Below are 21,950 nucleotides of genomic sequence, written 5' to 3'. Positions count from 1 at the left end.
CCTTAAACTGCGCATTCTTATAAAAGCCAGATGCACGGACCATCTCCAATTTATCAGGATCGATTAGCAACATAGCACACTGTAGACTGATGTCGCATTTCCTCACGATGGCTAAAAAGAAACTATTAACGAAGTACATTAGTGTCTTTAACATCACTAGCGTAAATCATGTACATGGCAGTTTTAACCAGCTGTATCTCAGAAACTGTTAAGAATAGATCATACATTTACGATTAAGTCTGTTTCCCTTCAAAAGGACAACAATACTATGTCTTAGTATCCACGTGGATGCATCATGTTTGCACTATGGGAATAATAATATCCGTTTCATTGAATGTGCACCCAAGTGTTTTATGCAGTTGTACTGTTAGCACTGGGGGACTTTCCAAGGAAAGCTTTTGTATGTCCATCCCTTTAGCAGGAGGTCTCTGGGGCGACGGCCATTTACTATCGTGACAAACAAATAAAAACACCTACAGCCGTCCTTTCAACAATTGAGTACGTCATCTTCAGGCACTGAAGCGTTGAAACTGGTAGCGACAAAATAAAATAAAATCATAAGGTCGGCTGTAGGTGTTTTTATTTATTTGTCACGATCCACCTTTCATCTAGAACCACCCCATTGCAGTGCATAGAATCAAAAGTGAAAACTTTGCTACTATTTTATAGCTACAAATGGCGTTAGTGTCTTCCATTCTTCACAACTTTATCAAAATTCCATTAACTTTTATCACAACGTTACTAATTTCGTTGTTTGCTGTCTACCTCATCTTTCAGGGCGATTGTAGGCAGAAAGGAAGTTCTCAAGTACTTCGAGGATATGGTGAGGGATACAGTGAACTACCGGGAGAGTAACAACGTGGAGCGCAATGACTTCATGCACCTGCTGATACAGCTCAAGAACAGAGGCTTCATGGATGACGAGAAATCTGGTAGTGCGAAGGCCCATGACGACAACGACAGTAACTGGAGTAAGTGAACGACATACACCACAACAATAATGATGAAATATGTATTTTATTGTTAACTTATAAATCATATCTGAATCTCTTTCAATAAACACGTATTACAAAAAACTGGATCGAAATAATCGCAAATGGGGATCACGCAACCATACGGTCCAGTGACACTAAAATGACCACTGGCTATGTTACACGACAACGTCAGTATCCACAAACAGGCTGCAGGCGGCAGCACTAGCAGAGGAGGGTATACAAGTATGTCAGAGGGACGCGGAAAACACACTATCCAAAACCGCCGCCGAGGCAACTGTTGTGTACGACGGGATATAGATGGCAAGGGTGAACGACGGCTGCAGAGATGTGTACGGACGAACAGACGTGCAACTGTTGAACATCTGACCGCCCAGATGAACCAAGGGTCTACCAACAGGGTCTCCTCTACGAACGTTGCTGCATATAGGCCCCTGCAGTAGGAACCTGGTTCATGCACCCATGCTGACTGCTGTCCATCGGCTACGAAGGCTGAAATTTGTACAAGAACGCTGCAACTGGACATCCACTGAGTGACGACAGGTGGGCTTTTCTGATGAACCACGTAGTATGTTGCATCAGGCGGATGGTTGTTGGCATGTACAGCGCGAAAGCAAACATCCTGTAAACAGGAGGGAGCTTTATGGTCTGGGGAACATCGTTGCATCCCCGGGTTCCCTCGTCATTCAGGAAGGCACAATGGGTGAACGCAAGAAAGTATCTACCCTTGGAGACCATGTCCACCCCTATAATAAATTTGTTTTTCCTCAGCATACAGTGTACGTGCATGACGCAAAGAGCACCAGGATGAGTTCGCCATACTCCCTTAGTCCACTAAACTCCCCAGATTTAAACCCAATCCAGAAACTGTTGGATCATCTCGATCGGGCTGTTCGCGGATCCTCAACCGAAAAACACAGCGCTGCTGGACACGGAACGAAGTCGGCATGGCTCCACATCCTTGTCGGTATCTTTCAGAACCTCACTGACGCTCTTCCTGAACCTCTTCTAGCGGTGGTTATTCAGGCTTTAGGCATGCCGTCACACAATGTGTAATACTGGACAGTGTAATACTGGACAGTGTAATACTCTTATTTGTATTGACTCCTTACCTGGGCAGTTGTGTGTGCACATTCTTTTCTACGTCCTAGAAGGACATTCACTATTTTTTTTTTATTATTCTGTCATCAATCTTCCGAGTGTTTTGTCGCAACCCATTAGAAATGGTTCAGATGGCTCTAAGCACTATGGGACTTAACATCTGAGTTCATCAGTCCCCTAGAACTTAGAACTACTTAAACCTAACTAACCTAAGGACATCACACACATCCATCCCCGAGGCAGGATTCGAAACTGCGACCGTAGGAGCCGCGCGGCGCCGCACTGAAGCGCCTAGAACCGCTCGACCACAGCGGCCGGCTCAACTCACTACCGTTTTCTCTCTTGTCTCAGTCTCTTCATCTCAATGTACACCTGCACACCATTTCTTCAATTACTTATTCTCTGTATTCTAATCTGCGTTTCTCCTACACTTCCTCTAGCACCATGGAAACTATTCTCTGATGTCCTGACACATGTCCTATCGCCCTATTCTCTCTTCTAGTACATGTTTTCTATACATTACTTTCCCAGTCGATTTTGCGGAGAACCTGCTTTTTTATCTTATCAGACTACTTAATTTTCAACATCCAATTGTAACTCCACATCTAAAACGCATCGATTCTCTTCTTTTCAGATTTCTCCACAGTTCATGATTCATTTCCATACAATGCTGCACCCCAGACGAACACGCTTAGGTATTTAATTCTCAAGTTAAGGCCTATGTTTGATACGGGTATTCATTTTATAGCGAGGAATGGTCTCCTCGTCTGCGATAGTCCCCTTCTAATATCCATTTTCATCTTCTGTCAAGCATTATTTTGCTTCCAAGACTGCATAATTCCTCCACATGGTTCACTACCTTCTCCCCCACAGTTTCGTCTTTCTTTCAGTCCACAGTCTGTCTTCGGTAGCTGTTTATCCTATTCAGCTAGTCCTATAATGTTCCCGCGCTTCCACAGATGACAATAATGTCATTAGTGAGTCTTATCGTCGACACCCGTTCACCTCAAATAAAAATCTCACTTATGAACTTTTCTTTTATTTAATGGACATATACTATCAAATAAAAACCATCTGGACGCCTATCAGAAGAAGACATTAATATGGGGTGTATCCAACTGCCGTTTACGACGGCTTGAACTCTTCTGGGAACACTTTCATTGAGGTGTCTGAATGTCTGTGGATGACTGGCAGCCGAAATCAGACAAAGTAGTAATGTTGGATGCTGGGGTCTGGAGCGAAGTCGACATTCTAATTCATCCCAAAGATGTTCCACTGAGTTTCGATGGGGACCATGGGAAGACTATTCCATTTGAGAAATGTTATTACCCACGAAGCATTGCCTCAGAGATGCTGCTTTATGAGAAGGTCCATCGTCATCCTGATACAAACTAGCATCGTCTCCAAACCCTTCCTCTTTTACAGGCAGTACACAATTCTGTAAAGTGTGTTCACATCCTTTTACCTTAACCCTTTCCTTAAGCACAATATTGCGATCGCACTGCAACTACGAAAAACAACTCGATACCATATAACCACCTCCTCCGTGCTTCGTTTTTGGCACTACACATGATGGCAGGTAACATTCTTCGGCCTTTCACCAAACCCTAAGCTTTCCATCGGACTGCCACAGGGCACAGCGTGATTTATCATTCCAAATCACTCGATTTCAATCATCCACTGTCCAGTGGCATCCCTCCTTACACCAAATGAAACATTCCTCAGTGTTGACTGCAGACATACACTACTGGCCATTACAATTGCTACACCAAGAAGAAATGCAGATGATAAACGGGTATTCATTGGACAAATATCTTATACTAGAACTAACATGTGATTACATTTTCACGCAGTTTGGGTGCATAGATCCTGAGAAATCAGCACCCAGAAAAACCACGACTGGGCGTAATAACGGCCTTGATACGCCTGGGCATTGAGTCAAACAGAGCTTGGATGGGGTGTACAGGTACAGCTGTCCATGCAGCTTCAACACGATACCACAGTTCATCAAGAGTAGTGACTGGCGTATTGTGACGAGCCAGTTGCTCGGCCACCATTGACCAGATGTTTTCAATTTGTGAGAGATCTGAAGAATGTGCTGGCCCTGGCAGCAGTCGAACATTTTCTGTATCCAGAAAGGCCCGTACAGGATCCGCAACATGCGGTCTTGCATTATCCTGCTGAATGTAGGGTTTCGCAGGGCTTGAATGAAGGGTACAGCCACGGGTCTTAACTCATCTGAAATGTAACGTCCACTGTTCAAAGTACCGTCAAGCGAACAAGAGGTGACCGAGACGTGTAACCAATGGCACCTCATATCATCACGCCGGGTGATACGTCAGTATGGCGATGCCGAATACGTGCTTCCAATGTGCGTTCAGCGCGATGTCGCCAAACACGGATGAGACCATCATGATGCTGTAAACAGAACCTGGATTCATCTGACGTTTTGCCATTCGTGCACCCTGGTTCGTCGTCGAGTACACCATCGCATGGGCTCCTGTCTGTGATGAAGCGTCAAGGGTAACCGCAGCCATGGTCTCCGAGCTGATAGTCTATGCTGCTGCAAACGTCGTTGAACTGTTCGTGCAGATGGTTGTTGTCTTGCAAACGTCCCCATCTGTTGACTCAGGGATCGAGACGTGGCTGCACGATCCATTACAGCCATGCGGACAAGATGCCTGTCATCTCGACTGCTAGTGAGATGATCCAGCACGGCGTTCCGTATTACCCTCCTGAACCCACCGATTCCATATTCTGCTAACAGTCATTGGATCTCGACCAATGCGAGCACCATTGTGGCGATAAGATAAACCGCAATCGCGATAGGCTACAATCCGACCTTTATCAAAGTCTGAAACGTGATGGTACCCACTTCTCCTCCTCACACGAGGCATCACAACAACGTTTCACCAGGCAATGCCAGTCATCTGCTGTTTGTGTATGAGAAATCGGTTGGAAACTTTCCTGATGTCGGTACGTTGTATGTGGCGCCACCGGTGCCAACCTTGTGTGAATGCTCTGAAAAACTAATAATTTGCATATCACAGCATCTTCTTCCTGTCGGTTAAATTTCGCGTCTGTAGCGCGTCATCTTCGTGGTGTAGCGATTTTAATGGCCAATAGTGTATGTGGGATACAAGGAGCTGCTCTACCACTGTGCCCTATTCTTTTTAACTTTCGAACTCACGAGTGGTTTCTTCTGCTACTTTCATGAGGTTTATTTATAATGGCCCTCCGGAATGTTCGACGGCTGCCTTGTATTTGTTTAGGTGTGGTTATGTAATTTTGAGAACATTTCTCGCGGAGAAACAGCTGTCTGACCAAAAGTACTTTAAAATGGATTAAAAACTGTCTCGACCGGAATAAAATATTTATTTACAGCGGTTATCGGTTTCGGTCCGAGTGTGACCATCTTCAGACCATTCATCGCCGTCACTTTCCATCATGGCATAAACGGTCTGAAGATGGTCGCGTTTTGTCCTAAACTGTTAACCGTTCCAAATAAATGTTTTATTGCGGTCGAGATTGTTGTTCATTCATTTTTAGCTATGGTTCTTTCTTCGCATTTTCACTTCAGAGACACCACCAACAATCGACTTGCGCAGTGTTAGAAGGGTTAGTAGGTTCATTACTCGGGTAACACCCAGTGACTGCTCCACGTTCGAACACAGTGACCTCTCCTCACCAACCCAATCTGCGTCTCTACTGACAACATAATGCTACCCGCCATGTTTTATATTGGCCGGTGTGCCTCTCGTGACATCTAGTGGTCAGTTCCCCATTACACAGGAGTGTCCGGACACTCTTGATCAAAAATGGCGCTGAGCACTATAGGACTTAACTTCTGAGATCATCAGTCCCCTAGAACTTAGAACTACTTACACCTTACTAACCTAAGGACATCACACACATCCATGCCCGAGACAGGATTCGAACCTGCGACAGTAGCGGTCGCGCGGTTCCAGACTGAAGCGCCTAGAACCGCTCGGCCACCTCGGCCGGCTACACTCTTGATCAGGTAGTGTTCATGTTGAGCAATATAGGAGAAAGACTGGGTCCTGTTTGACGCCCTCAGTGCTCGCAACACTTATTTCTTACACTTCTGTTCTTATTGTTCCCTCTTTGTACTGGTCGATATTGAATGTTACTTTTCTTTCTTTATATCGAGCACAGTTACAGAAAGACGGAATAAGTTTGTAAGAGCCGTTAAGAAATTGGCACGATGTGAGAGATCACGACTGATGTTTAAGAAAGGGTATTAAAGATGGAGCAGTACTTCAATTGGACAGGGTAGGAAACGAAACTGGATGTGATTTAATCTACATCTAGATCTACATCTACATGGATACTCTGCAAATCACATTTAAGTGCCTGGCAGAGGGTTCATCGAACCATCTTCACAATTCTCTATTATTCCAATTTCGTATAGTGCGCGGAAAGAATGAACACCCATATCTTTCCATACGAGCTCTGATTTCCCTTATTTTATCGTGGTGATGGTTCCTCCCTATGTACGTCAGTGTCAACAAAATATTTTCGCATTCGGAGGAGAAAGTTATTGATTGGAATGTCGTGAGAAGATTCCGTCGCAACGAAAAACGCCTTTCGTTTAATGATGTCCAGCCCAAATCCTGTATCATTTGTGTGACACTATCTACTATATTTCGCGATAAAACAAAACATGCTGCCTTTCTTTGAACTTTTTCGATGTACTCCGTCAGCCCTATCTGGTAAGGATCCCACACCGCGCAGCAGTATTCTAAAAGAGGACGGACAAGCGTACTGTAGGCAGTCTCCTTAGTAAGTCTGTTACATTTTCTAAGTTTCCTGCCAATAAAACACAGCCTTTGGTTAGCTTTCCCCACAACAATTTCTATGTGGTCTTTCCAATTTAAGTTTTTCGTAATTGTAGTACCTACGTATTTAGTTGAATTTACAGCCTTTAGATTTATCGTGTAACCGAAGTTTAACGAGTTCCTTTTAGCATTCATGTGGATGACTCCACACTTTTAGTTATTTGGGGTCAACTGTCACTTTTCGCACCATTCAGATATCTTTTCTAAATCGTTTGCAGTTTGTTTTGATATTGTGATGACTTTATTTGTCGATAAACGACAGCGTCATCTGCAAACAACCGAAGACGGTTTCCTAGAAGAAAGAACACAACATGTCATTCTTAACGGTTCAAAATCTGCAGATGTAGAGGTAATTTCGGGAGTACCGCAGGGAAGCGTGATAGGACCTTTATTGTTTACAATATACATAAATGACTTAGTTGACAACATCGGTAGCTCCGTGAGGCTATTTGCAGATGACACGGTTGTCTACAAGAAAGTAGCAACATCAGAAGACTCGTACGTACTCCAGGAGGACCTGCAGAGGATTAATGCATGGTGCGACAGCTGGCAGCTTTCCCTAAACGTAGATAAATGTAATATAATGCGCATACATAGGGGCAGAAATCCATTCCAGTACGATTATGCCATAGATGGTAAATCATTGGAAGCGGTAACGACCGTAAAATACTTAGGAGTTACTATCCGGAGCGATCTGAAGTGGAATGATCACATAAAACAAATAGTGGGAAAAGCAGGCGCCAGGTTGAGATTCATAAGAAGAATTCTAAGAAAATGTGACTCATCGACGAAAGAAGTAGCTTACAAAACGCTTGTTCGTCCGATTCTTGAGTATTGCTCATCAGTATGGGACCCTTACCAGGTTGGATTAATAGAAGAGATAGACATGATCCAGCGAAAAGCAGCGCGATTCGTCATGGGGACATTTAGTCAGCGCGAGAGCGTTACGGAGATGCTGAACAAGCTCCAGTGGCGGACACTTCAAGAAAGGCGTTACGCAATACGGAGAGGTTTATTATCGAAATTACGAGAGAGCACATTCCGGGAAGAGATGGGCAACATATTACTACCGCCCACATATATCTCGCGTAATGATCACAACGAAAAGATCCGAGAAATTAGAGCAAATACGGAGACTTACAAGCAGTCGTTCTTCCCACGCACAATTCGTGAATGGAACAGGGAAGGGGGGATCAGATAGTGGTACAATAAGTACCCTCCGCCACACACCGTAAGGTGGCTCGCGGAGTATAGATGTAGATGTAGATGTAGACGGCTGTTCAGATTGTCTCCCAAATCGTTTATATAGATAAGGAACAGCAAAGGGCCTATATCACTACCTTGGGGAGCGCCTGAAATCACTTCTGTTTTACTCTATGACTTTCCATCAATTACTACGAACTGTGACCTCTCTGAGAGGAAATCACAAATGCAGTCACATAACTGAGACGATATTCCATAAGCACGCAATTTCACTACGAGCCGCTTGTTTGGTACAGTGTCAAAAGCCTTCCGGAAATCCAGGAATAGGGAATCGACCTCAAATCTCTTGTCAATAATTAAGAAAAGTGGTATTTGCCAGAAGCGATAAACAAATATTTGGAAAACCAACATAAAAATGGCTTGTTGATTATTTGTATCATTTCGTTGGCTTGACACACATTTTATTACTGCGTTAAATGTAAGGGGCAGTCATATGAAAACCGAACAGCCGCCGCAACAGGACCATGGAATGCTTTCATTCTGGGACAAATCTCATAACAACGCGTGTGATGATTGCCTTCGAATGGAACCATGCCACGGTCTCGTTGGGGCGGCTGTGCAGTTTTCATTTAACTGCTCCCTCGTTGCTATAAATGGATTCAAACCCGACATCGCAAAACGTAGTATACGACCGAGTCACAGTCAGTGGCGAGAAACACAAACAATATGAAATTAGAATTATATATTAATACCTTCAGCTGCTGACGGGCGTTGATACATATCAACGTGGACAGGTGAAGATGTGTGCCCCGACCGGGACTCGAACCCGGGATGTCCTGCTTACATGGTAAACGCTCTATCCACTTGAGCCACCGAGGGCAGAGAGGATAGTGTGACTGCAGGGACTCTTTCGCGCACGCCTACTGCGAGACCCACGTTCTCACATTAAATGTCCACACACTACTTTCGTAGTGTCCCTCCTACCAAACACACTCATTAGTAGTGGAAGACATTGTTACCAATTCCCGTAACAGTTCTGGTAATATGTGTAATATGGGTAACATGTGTTCGAAAGAACAGACACCATATCCACATAAGTATATAGTTCTGGCAATACCAGCCATGACTTCTTCTTCTGTGCGGATGCACACATATTACCCGAACTCTTACGGGACTTGGTAAGCATGTCTTCCACGAGTAATGAGTGTGTTGGGTAGGGACACGACGAATGTAGTGTGTGGACATATAAGGTGAGAATGTGGGTCTCGCGGGAGGCGTGCGCGAGATAGTCCCTGCAGTCGCACTATCCTCTGTGCCCTCGGTGGTTCAGATGGATGCCAGCACGGTAGCTCAGCGTGTTCGCTCAGAGGGCTGCTCGCCGTCTGTAATAAAAAACAGAGTAAAGGAATCAACGATCAACTTGAACGAATGTCTTGTGACGTCTGGCCAGACCAAACGCAACGAACAATACCGAACAAAATGAAAAAAAAATAAAAAATGGATAGACCGTCTGCCGTGTAAGCAGGATATCCCGGGTTCGAGTCCCGCTCGGGGCACACATTTTCACCTGTCCCCGTTGATATATATCAACGCCCGTCAGCAGCTGAAGGTATTAGTATATAATTCTAATTTCGTTCTAGACTGCTGCAGGTCACCATATCCATATAAGTACAAACAAAAGGGGTGATTACAGAATATCGGAACAGTTATGAGACTAGTTTAAGAATGAATTTGAAAACTGATTCAGTACGACATCTATGCTGGATAGGCGTCGCCAGAAGGTAGGTGGCGTCCGTCGTTACATAAGTATCGTAGCACTGTCACTGTTCCACAACACATATAGATGACCTGCAGAAACCGAGCGTAACTCTCTGGGGACGTCTGCAGGAGATGCATTCGTATACGTGGAAGTCAACCAGATATGAAATGCAAGAAGACACAAAGGCAGACAAGTGGTGGTGGTTGTTAGTGTTTAACGTCCCGTCGACAACAAGGTCATTAGAGACGGACCGCAAGCTCGGGTTAGGGAAGGACGAGGAAGGAAATCGGCCGTGCCCTTTCAAAGGAACCATCCCGGCATTTGTCTGAAACGATTTAGGGAAATCACGGAAAACCTAAATCAGGATGGCTGGAGACGGGATTGAACCGTCGTCCCCCGAATGCGAGTCCAGTGTGCTAACCACTGCGCCACCTCGCTCGGTAGGCAGACAGCCGACCCTCAACATAGAGAAGAATAATATAGTGCATTAATGTCGGTGACACGGTACAATTTCTGTGACTACGAGAAGGGTGATCAGTCACTGGAATGGATGACACCTGTGCGATATCTACCGGAATTATTTCATGATCAGAGACACATGAGCAACTGAATCAGAAACGTTTGCAGTAGACTGAATTATCCTTGCCCATCACTTTGTGTCGCGGAAACCACAGGATAGCGAAAGTGTCTGGATCCCCTATTGCTACATGACCGCGCAGTCGCCACTTGAAGTCTCGGGATGCTACTACAAGGATCTTACGTCTCACTCGATGACGTGCGAGATGAACTTCATAGAAGTCGTACGATGTATGGGTTAAACAAAGCACCCTCAATCCCGTGCTTGTTCGTCAAAGCATTGTGGGAGGTTAGGTGATCGGACGGTCGGAGTATTTACAAGAAGTGTTGAAATTTGGGAATTTTAGGTAACGTCTTATGGGGCTAAACTGCTGAGGTCATCGGTCCCTAAGCTTACACCCTACGTAATCTAACTTAAACTAACTTATGCTAAGGACGACACACACACCCATGCCCGAGGGAGGACTCGAACCTCCGACGGGGGAAGCCTCACGGACCGTGACAAGATGCCTGAGACCGCGCGGCTACCCCGCGTGGCCAAAAGGTGTTGAGATTCAGTTATTAGCATATTCCATGGCTCATATGCGAATTCTTGTTACAATGTGGAACGAATCCATTTCAACAACTACTTTACACTTTCTAAGAGAAAATTATGACAACATGCTGACATTTTGCTGACTGTCTAAGGTACTTTTTTTAGTACAGTGGTTTATCCTCTGCAGATCATTCTGTCTTTTATCGTTTAGTAAAGTGACAAGAGGATCAAATGAATTTCAAAATTATTTACACGAGATGTGGTACTGACCCTAAACAATAAAATGTTTGAAGTCCTCGACATGAATACTAAAAAAATTCCGTTGAATTTCAGTTACACAATAAAACATAGAAAATTTAAACATTGTCGAATCAACTAAATACCCAGGAACTACGATCAGGACTAACTTAAATTGGAATCATCACGCAGAAAATATTGTGGAGCACGCGAACCAAATATTGTATTTTAGTGGCAGAAAACTTAGGAGATGCAAAAAAAGGAGACTGCCTGCACTTTGATGCGCGATATGGGATTCCTAGCAGATGGGATTGACAGAGGACATCGAATAAGCTCAAAAAACGGAAGCTCGTTTTGTATTGTCACGAAGTAGAGGAGAGAGTCGCACATGTGTGGTAAGCGAGTTGGGTTGGTCACCACTAAACCAAAATAGTTTCCCGCAGCGGCGAAGTAACCAACTTTCTCCTCCAAATACTAAATTATTTTTTTAACTTCCGCCTTCATAAGGAGTAATGGATCACTGTAATAAAATAAAAGAAATCAGACCGCTCACGAAAATGTTTAATTGGTGAGTGGAACAGTTGAGAAATGGTCTAAAGGTGGTTTTATGAACCCTCTGCCAAACACTTAAGTCTGAATTGCAGAGTAATCATGGTACATGTAGAGGTGCTCTCTTACACATTATGAAACTGTGCAGTTTATTAAAAAGAATAGTCAGATAGATGTTATTTTAGTTTCTTGTTTCAAAGAGTGTAATTCCTTTTTACGTACAGACGTATATTAGTGTCACCAACGATACAGCTGTCGAATAAAGGACATGCGGATGTCTGTGTACATCTCAAAGCAAAACTAAAAACAATCTTAGACATGTGCTGTAACTGATGCATCTACTAAGATTTAACAGTACTTAGTATTCACTGACAGAATGACCCGCATACGCGACCCATGGCAACCAATCGAATTCTTATGACTAACGTTTAATCCACGTTTGAAAATGTGCTCCCTACATACATTATATATTACAAACTGGAAACACGTAGTCAAAACGAAACTTGATAAATACTAAGGATATTAGGTTGCTGTCTGCTTTTCACAAGAACATAGCTAAAGTGGGCACAGAAATAACCACCTGATACTTCTGCCGGCCGGGGTGGCCGAGCGGTTCTAGGCGCTACAGTCTGGAACCGCGCGACCGCTACGGTCGCAGGTTCGAATCCTGCCTCGGGAATCGATGTGTGTGATGTCCTTAGGTTAGTTAGATTTAAGTAGTTCTAAGTTCTAGGGGACTGATGACCTCAGAAGTTAAGTCCCATAGAGCTCAGAGGCATTTGAACCATTTTTTTGATACTTGTTTCTGTTAGTCTCTGAAAGCGCAAAATATTCATCGTTCCTCTAAATTTGGCAACAGCCGACCATTTTCTTGTAACTGCAATATATTAAAGCTGTCTCTGATGCTTTCTATCGAGGGTGCTCATTGTTAAGGTGCTTTGCTAACGCCGATGGATCTCACTACCTTGACTTTCTTTCATGTTCTCCAACTGTTCTACGGATATCCTCCTCATTCCTTATCTTATCAGTCGACCTAATTTCCAAGATTTGTCTGTAGCACTACATCTCAAATGCTTCGTTCTTTTCTGTTCCGGTTTTCCCACAGTCCATGTTTCAGAACCAAACAATGCTGTACTCCAGACGTACATTCTCACACGTTAGTTCCTCAAATTGAGGCCTATGTTTGAAACTAGTAGACTTCTCTTGGCCAGAAATTCCACTTCCTCCAATGACTTTCGAAATTTCGACAGAATGTTATCTATCTCGTCTGCCTTACTTGATCTTAAGTTATCCTAAGCTCTTTTAAATTCTGATTTTAATACTGGACCTATCTTTTCCATGTCGAGTCCTGTTTCTTCCTCCATCATGTCATGAGACAAGCTCTCCCCCTTCAGTGTACCCTTTCCACTCATCTGCTCTCACCTCTGCAGTTAACAATGGAATTTCATGCACTCTTAATCTTACCGCCCTTGCTTTTAATTTCACCGAAGAGTGTTTTGACTTTCCTGTATACTGAGTCAGTCCTTCCGACAATCATTTCTTTTTCGATTCATTCACATTTTTCGTGCACTCATTTCTCCTTATTTTCCCTGCACTTCGTATTTATTTCATTCCTATATGATTTGTATTTCAGTATTCCTAAATTTCCCTGTACATTTTTGTACTTCCTTCTTTCGTCGATCAACTGAAGCATTTCTTTCGTTACCCATGATTTCTTCGCAGTTACCTTCCTTATACGTATATTTTTCTTTCCAACTTCTGAGATTGCTATCTTTAGAGATATCCATTTCTCTTCAACTGAACCGCCTACTGAGCAATTCACTATCTCAGTATCTATAGCCTCAGAAAACTTCAGGCGCATCGCTTCACTCCTCTTCAGTATCCCGCTTCTTTGAACATTATTTCTTCCTGACTAGTCTGTGGTACCGTACCTCACACTAAATACTCGCCTTTTCCTTTGCAGAGCTGTCGCAGAGCGAGTTGGCATCTCAGGCCGTGCTATTCTTCTCGGCGGGCTTCGAGACGTCGTCGACGACGATGAGCTACGCGCTGTACGAGCTGGCCCTCAATCCGGAGGTGCAGCGGCGGCTCCACCAGGAGGTGGACGAAACCCTGTTGAGGACGGGCGGCCGCTTCACGTACGACGCCGTCATGGGGATGCCCTACCTCGACAAGGTCATCTCAGGTGAGTGCTGCAACCTTAGCAGTTAATGACGCAGGACCCAGCATACTTCGCGCACCATTGCAAGACAGTCCTTTCGCACTCATCTTCCCCATCTTACTGTACTTTTATACACGTTGCAAAGATCGTCAGTATATACCGTACGCGCCTAGGAAAATTACATTATAAACAGTAATAGCCTGCCCGATTAGCCGAGCGGTCTAACACCCGGCTTTCCGGAGCGGGAAGGAGCGCCTGGTCCCCGGCACGAATCCGCCCGACGGACTCCTGTCGAGGTCCGGTGAGCCGGCTAGTCTGTGGATGGTTTTTAGGCGGTTTTCCATCTGCCTCGGCGAATGCAGGCTGGTTCCCCTTATTCCACGTCAGCTACACTATGTCGGCGATTGCTGCGCAAACAAGTTCTCCACGTACGCGTACACCACCATTACTCTGCCACGTAAACATAGGGGTTACACTCGTCTGGTGTGAGACGTTCGCTGGGGGGTTCCACCGGGGGCCGAACCGCACAGTAACCCTGGGTTCCGTGTGGGGCGGCGGAGGGGTGAAGTGGACTGCGGTGGTCGTCATGGGGTGGTGGACCACTGCGGCTGCGGCGGGGACGGAGCCTCTCTGTCGTTTCCAGGTCCCCGGTTAACATACATACAACAGTAATAACCACAGTTTTGTGCATTCCAGATTCCACAAGCCGCTTCATCGATCCGTAGGCACACCATACCGATTCCTTGGGGTCTGCGGAGAGGGTTGTAGTGAAATCTGCCTCTGATGTTCTCTCCTGGTTCCCCAGTTGCATGGAAGACTCCTGTGTGTCGAAGGAGCATCACCGTTGCCTCCTTTATAAAAATAAACATGGATGTTGCAAAGAGAGATCTTACGAAACTCAGCTTGCTCTCAACGGCGCTGGAGATGGGCGCCCATGTTGATGCCATGTTGCCTGAGTTCAGGGGACATTCGATACAATTCCGCACTGTCGTTTAGTGAACAAAATACGAGCTCACCCAGTTTCAGACAAGATTTGCGGCTGGATTCTGCAGGCCACCTGATGGTGTGTGGTGGAGAGTACTTCTGGTAGCACTATCACTTACACTCTTCCCTGCTCCATTCACGAATGGCGTGTGGGAGAAATGATTGTTGGTGATCCTCCGTATAAGGTTCAATTCCTCGGATTTTCTAGTTGTTGTTATTTCACGAGATGTCTGTGAAAGGAAGTAAAATGATGCCTGTCTGTTCTCAGAATGTACTCTCTGGGAATTACAGTAGTGAATGTCGCCATGATGCAGTGCTTCTGCCCCTGGAGTTTGTTGAGCCTCCCCGTAATGCTCTCGCACCGACTACACGATCCCACGACAAAAAGCTCCGCTCTGTTTCGGATTTTGTCTCTCTCTTCTATTATTCGCCAAGGGTCCCAGATTGATGAGCATTACTCAAGAATCGGCTGAAAAAAGTGTTTTGTAGGACACTCATTATGTGGATGAATTACATTTCCTTACGATTCTTCCAATAGATTGAGTCTGGTCCCTGCTGTTGTCTCCCCATTTGTAGAGAGAACTCCCGCGACCATCCCTGTTTCTGCATGCTGGCCCGCATCATCCTGGTCCTGGCCCGATCAGCGGTGTGAGACTGTGCTTCCGCTCTGATGATGTTACTGTTATATTCGCCGAGTGTACTCTCTCAGCAGTCCACTTGCTGGGGTTGTTCACTTCAGCCATCTATGCTGCGAATTTTTGGGTACCAACCGCAGACTGTCTTAGTGCGTCGAACGAAGGATGCGCGACGAGTTGTCGTGATACCGAAGACTTTCTTGAATCTGCCTTGGAAATATTATCTAGAATCGGTCATTCATTGGGAAGTTTGTCTTCTCCCAGTTTGGTGCCAGTAGGTGGCGTAAGAACTATGGCCCATCATGAAATGTGTCATTTTCCCAGGAGGATACAGGTGCTGCACTCTCAGTGTCGCTTTTGTGTCAGGGAGGGCGATGTTTGGACATCATCGTATCATTTCTGCTGCAGGAAATTGCAAATTTCCTCTTTGCTTGTGGTCCGTACACCTCTTGCACGGCCCAGTCGCATTAATGCGATCACCACCTGTGTTAGACTCCAATGCGCGATGACCACTCACAGGTGGCAGCTGGGAGCACTAGCAGTAGAGAGTACATGAGGCACGTCGGGGGAAAGCGGGAAATAGTGAAGTGGTTGTCGTAATGCAGAAAAGGAGCGATTTAGCTAACGTTCCAAACGGGCATGATCAGGCCAAAGATGGAAACACTTCTGAAACGGCTGAGTTTGTAAACAGTTCGCGTACCGCCGTGCTTAAAGTACACAGTGAATGACAAAATGGCGCTATCCGAAACCAGCTCCGTGGCGACTGTGGTGGACCACGGACCTTAGATGGCAAGGGCCAACGACGGCTGCAGGGATGTGTACGGCGAATACACGTGCAGCTGTTGCGCAACTAACCACGCAGATGAACCAAAAGGCTACCAACAGTATCATCTCAACGACCATTCAGCGAACATTCCTGCATATGGGCCTCCACGGAAGGCACCTGGTTCATGCACCCATACTGACTTCTCTTCACGGCAACGAAGGCTGCAATTTCCACTCCAGTACCGCAACTGGACGTCCAGTCAGTGGCAACAGGTGGCCTTTTCAGAGGAATCAGGCTTTCTGCTCCATTGGACAGATGGGCGTTGACTCGTACAGCGTGAAACGTCTGAAAGCAACCACCTTGCAGCCGGGTGGGAGCATAATGGTCTGGGGAATGTTTTTGCAGTATTCTCTGGATGATCTCATCTTTCTGGATGGCACAGTGGATCAACACAAGTATACATCTATCCTTGAGAACGATGTCCACCGCTACACGCAGTTTGTTTTTCCTCGCCACGATGTCATCTACCAGCAGGACAATGCAACGTGTCACTCAGCTCCCATTGTGCGAGCGTGGTTCGAAGAGCGGCAGGATGACTTTACCATATTCCCTTGGCCACCAAACTCCCAAGATTTAAGCCCTACCGAGTATCTGTGGGACCACCTCGATGGGACAGTACTCACCATGGACGCTCAATCGAGAAACAAAAATATTCAAAGGTGTGTGAAATCTTATGGGACTTGACTGCTAAGGTCATCAGTCCCTAAGCTTACACACTACTTAACCTAAATTATCCTAAGGACAAACACACACCCATGCCCGAGGGAGGAGTCGAACCTCCGCCGGGACCAGCCGCACAGTCTATGACTGCAGCGCCCTAGACCGCTCGGGTAATCCCGCGCGGCAATGGAGAAACCTAGCGCAGTCGACGTGGCTCCATATTCCTGTCGGTTCTCCCAGAATCTCACTGACTGTGTTCCTGTACGTCTCGCAGAGGTCTGCTTTGCTGAAGACGGTTATCCAGGCTTTCGACCGGTGGTCACTTTAACGTAAATGTCGTGCGACTAGGGCCTCCCGTTGGGTAGACCGTTCGCCGGGTGCAATTCTTTCGATTTGACGCCACTTCGGCGACTTGCGTGTCGATGGGGATGAAATGATGATGACTGGGACAACACAACACACAACCCCTGAGCAGAGAAAATCTCTGACACAGCCGGGAATCGAACCCGGGCCCTTAAGATTGACGTTCTGTCGCGCTGACCACTCACCTACCGGGGGCGGACGGTTACTTTAATGTGACTGTACAATGTACATCCCGCATTGTTTCTTTATGCAGTACATTGCCTCGTAAAGGAAAAGTAGTGGCTCTTGTTACGGTAGCCGACTTAAACGGTCTAGAATTTGGGATTTCAAGTAAAAGTTCCTCCAGAACTTATGTCCAATGACAACGTAATCAGAGGACGAAGCAGTGATAGTCCGGGATCAGGGTCATGGTCTCTGTCGGTCCGTTACGGCCAGGGGATATCGGCTGGTACGTACTTCTCAATTCAACAACTTTATCAGCAGCCGTACACTTCAGATTATTTTATTTCGAACGCTACCAGTTTCGGCTATTCATTTTGCCATCTTCAGGCCGCATACGCTTTTTCGTATCAGCAAGTTTATCGTATTATGGCACCATTCCCAATTGACAGAAGACAGCTAGAACAAGCGTGGGAAAAGGACTAAAAAAGATACCATACAGAAACGCAGGTCCAAAAATAAAAATTAAATGGTCTTCACCACGTTGCTTTGACGGATAAAAGGTAAAATGCGGTGGAAAGCCTGCGCGTCTTTTGCTTAAACGGCCGATAAATCAGACGACAAACCTAAGCGGGAACGTAAACGGTTAAAAAATGGGCATTCCATCAGGGAGTGGCGGCCAGTTAAAACTTGGGTGCCATGTGAACAAAGTGGTGGAAGAGCCACTTATCAAATAACGATGGCTAAAAAGGCAGTGCCCAATACGCAGCCGAGTTAAAATAACCTCCTTCCGGCAGCAGCGCCGAAAGGAGGATGACCAAGCCACTGCAGTGTGCGAGAAAGTGTCATCACTAAGTAACTGTAGTAGGATGCACGATGACTTAGAATTTCTGGTGTGAGAAATAACTACTTGCTCTAAATGTGTAAAAATGTAAGTTAATGCGTATGAGTGGGAAAAACAATCGTGTAGTGTTCGAATACAGTATTAGTGTTGTTCTCTATACACATAAACGACCTAACGGATAGGGTGAGAAGCAATCTGCAATGTTTGTCTGTTTTGTTTTGCAGCTTTACATAGTCGTGTCGTTTAAATATCTAGGCGTAATACTGCAAAGTGACAGGAAACCTAAGGTGGGGTGCAGGGAAGCCGAATTATTGACTTCGGTTTATAGAGAGAATTCTGGTAAAGTTTAGTTCATATACGAAGGAAACCGTGTGGAGGACACTATTGCTACCCATTCTTGAGTACTCCTAGAGTGTTTTTGGATCCCCTCTGGCTCAATTACAGCAAGAGACAGATGAAATCTAGAGGTGTCCCGCTAGATTTGTTAGTGGTAGATCCGATCAACAGGCGAATATTACGGACACGCTCCGTAACCGCAAATGGGAACCTCTGGACGGAAAATGTCGTTCTTTCGCGAAATATTATTAAGAAAGTTTAGAGAACTGGTATTTGCCCCCGGAATTTGCTACGGAAGCAGAACAATCCCACTGTCGCTTACATACAGAATGTCCGTAATTAAAGTTTCAGTTTCAAAACGCTATAGAAAGAGAATCACTGCTCAGAATGACGTCAAATTTGAACAGCATATTATTGAAACAGGGGGAATATGACGATTATCGTTTGAGTTGCACATTACGTCATCCGTACTATTTAATGGGCATGAATGCCCAAGTTCGGCAGTCGACAGTTGCGGCACTGCTACCGTCAACCACGGCAGGGTCGTACCCAATCAGATGGGAAAAATAGGATTTTAATTGTGCCTAAACCAAAACCCCATGAAAAGCAGAATAATATTGCTTTCTAATTTTCGCTAGACATGTTCAATATGTTGTCCACCCGCCGGCTTAGCCGAGGGCACTAATGCACTGCTTCCTGGACTCGGGTAGGCGCGTCGGCCCCAGATCGAATCCGCATAGCTGATTAACGACGAGATGTGGTTTTTAGGCGGTTTTCCACACCTCACTAGGTGAATACTGGGCTGGTCCCCACGTCCCGCCTCAGTTATACGACTCGCAGGCATTAGAAAATGTTCGCATTATTTCATGGCTTACAGTAGAGACAGACAGCCTGGGTACACTTATTCCGTCCTGGGGGGCACGGGGTGGCGGTTGGAAGGGCATCTGGCCACCCCCTGACACTAACATCGCCAAATCCATAGTAACTAGGCCGACCCCGCGTTGAAGTGGGACAAAGGCCCACAGAAGATGGTGTCAAGTTGAAATCGAGAAGAAGAATGTTTCACGACAGATCGGAATATCTCGCGGATCAAGTTCAGAATGCGTTGCGCAATGCGTGCCTTTAATTCAGCTAAGTATGTAATTGGATCACTCAACACAATACCTTCCAGATACCCCACAGTTACAAGTCAGACGGATTAAGACCTGAACGGCCAGACTGTAGGGAAATGATTGCTGATAATTACAGAATTTCCCAATGCCCCTGCAGCAGCCGTTTCACTGGGTGTACAATGTGTGAAGGAGCGCCGTCTTGCATTAAGATGATCCTACCCACACATTCACGTTGTTGCAGGGTTAGTGCACAAAAGACTTTCATAATATTTTCCAGTGATGGTACAGCTAACAGGACTCGCACGACTCATCTGCTCGAAAGAATACGGCCCGACGATAAACGATGCCGTCAACGTGCAGCACAGAGTCACCTATGCAGAATGATGTGGTAGCGGTTAATGAGCATGCAGATTTTCCGTTGCCCATATTCTGCATTTCAGCGTATTGACATGTCGATGGAGATGGAAATGGGCTTTGTCTGTCCACAAAATGTACCTTGGCCATTCATTGCCCACTTCTATACAAGGAAGAAATTCCAGAGTGAACGCTAGTTCTGCTGGCATGCAAGCAGGATGCAACTCTTGAACATTGATGATTTGGTATGGATAGAAATGCAGGATGTATCGTAAGATTTTATGCATTGTGCTGGCAGGCACGTCCAGTGCTCGGAAAATTCCCCGTGCACTGCAGCTTTACACGGCATCGCTCGACTCCTGCAACGCTGTGGCTTCTTCTTCGACAGACGTCGGATCAACTGCTTTCCTCCCTCTGCCACATTGCACTCCAAAACAACCTGTCTTTTCGAATTTTGTAATCAATTTCTTCAGCCCCTTAGCAGTTTGAACCAATCCTTTTTTTCATACCCTTGAGATCCGCGACTTTCTGCAGAGCTGCTGGACCACGGTCACCGTTTGTGTAAAATAGCTTTGTCTGCAGTGCCCGACCCTTCATGGTGACAGTCATGTTAGGCACCCCGGACGCAAACTGAGGAACAGCCGTGTGCCGCGCATTTGTTGGTGATGATGATGATGATATTTGGTTTGTGGGGCGCTCAACTGCGCGGTCATCAGCGTCCGTACAAAGGGCCCAATTTTTTCACAATCCAAATTAGCTACGGTCACGAATGATGATGATGATGATGATGATAATGATGATGAAATGATGAGCACAACACAAACACCCAGTCGCCGGGCAGAGAAATCCCCAACCCGGCCGGGAATCGAACCCGGGGCCCTGTGATCCAGAGACAGCAACGCTAGCCACTATACCACGAGCTGCGGACGCGACTGTTGGTGTGCATATTCTGACGCTTACACCGCCATCTATTGGTAAAATTTTCGTTATTTTTTCTCAAGATGTTTCTGCCAGCGTCTATAATATGGTATTTAAAATTGACGTCATTCTGAGCAATGGTTCTCTTCCTGCAGCGTTTTGAAACTGGAACTTTAATTATGGACGCACTGTATATCTCTCGTAAGGAGTGCAAAGGTGAGATAAGAGAAAGCTGAGCTCGTACGGTGGCCACGGTCGTTTTACCCTCTCTCCGTTTGCAGTGGAACAGGTAACGAAATGATTAGTAGTGGTACAGGATACCCTCCGCCATGCACCGTAAGGTGGTTTGCGAAGTATGTATATAGATATAAATATAGGTAGGTCTTCGATGATACATCTAAACGATACATAACACTAAATTCCTCCCGAACAGGCCATGAAGGCCCAACGGTAGCGACCGGCCGCCGTGTCATCCTCAGACCATAGGCGTCACTGGTTGCGCATATGGAGCGCCATGTGGTCAGCACACCGTTCTCCCGGCCTTATGTCAATTTCCGAGACCGGAGCAGCTTCTTCTCAATCAAGCAGCTCCTCAGTTTGCCTCACAAGGGCTGAGTGCAACCCGCTTGCCAACAGCGCTCGGCAGAACGGATGGTCCATCCATCCAAGTACTACACCAGCCCGACAGCGTTTAACTTCGGTGATCTGACGGGAACCGGTATTACTACTGGGGCAAGGCCGTTGGCCTCTAAACCATATATAAGAGCTAAATCAAAGCAGTAGGACA

The 21,950-nt window shown here is 45.8% G+C and overlaps 1 protein-coding gene across 1 annotated transcript in view; it reads left to right on the top strand.

Annotated features, from left to right (window-relative positions):
• The window catches only part of LOC126484768 (probable cytochrome P450 6a13), a 58,287-nt gene that overhangs the window by 21,292 nt on the left and 15,045 nt on the right, over window positions 1-21,950 (top strand). The window contains exons 4-5 of the mRNA XM_050108365.1: window positions 778-971; window positions 13,775-13,996. Coding sequence (XP_049964322.1) covers window positions 778-971; window positions 13,775-13,996 — 416 coding nt within the window. The remainder of the gene's footprint in view (window positions 1-777; window positions 972-13,774; window positions 13,997-21,950) is intronic.

Source organism: Schistocerca serialis, chromosome 6 (genome assembly GCF_023864345.2).
Source record: "Schistocerca serialis cubense isolate TAMUIC-IGC-003099 chromosome 6, iqSchSeri2.2, whole genome shotgun sequence".
Classification (NCBI taxonomy): domain Eukaryota; kingdom Metazoa; phylum Arthropoda; class Insecta; order Orthoptera; family Acrididae; genus Schistocerca; species Schistocerca serialis.
Note: the sequence above shows the minus strand (reverse complement) of the source record. Positions and strands in the feature narration are given on the sequence as shown.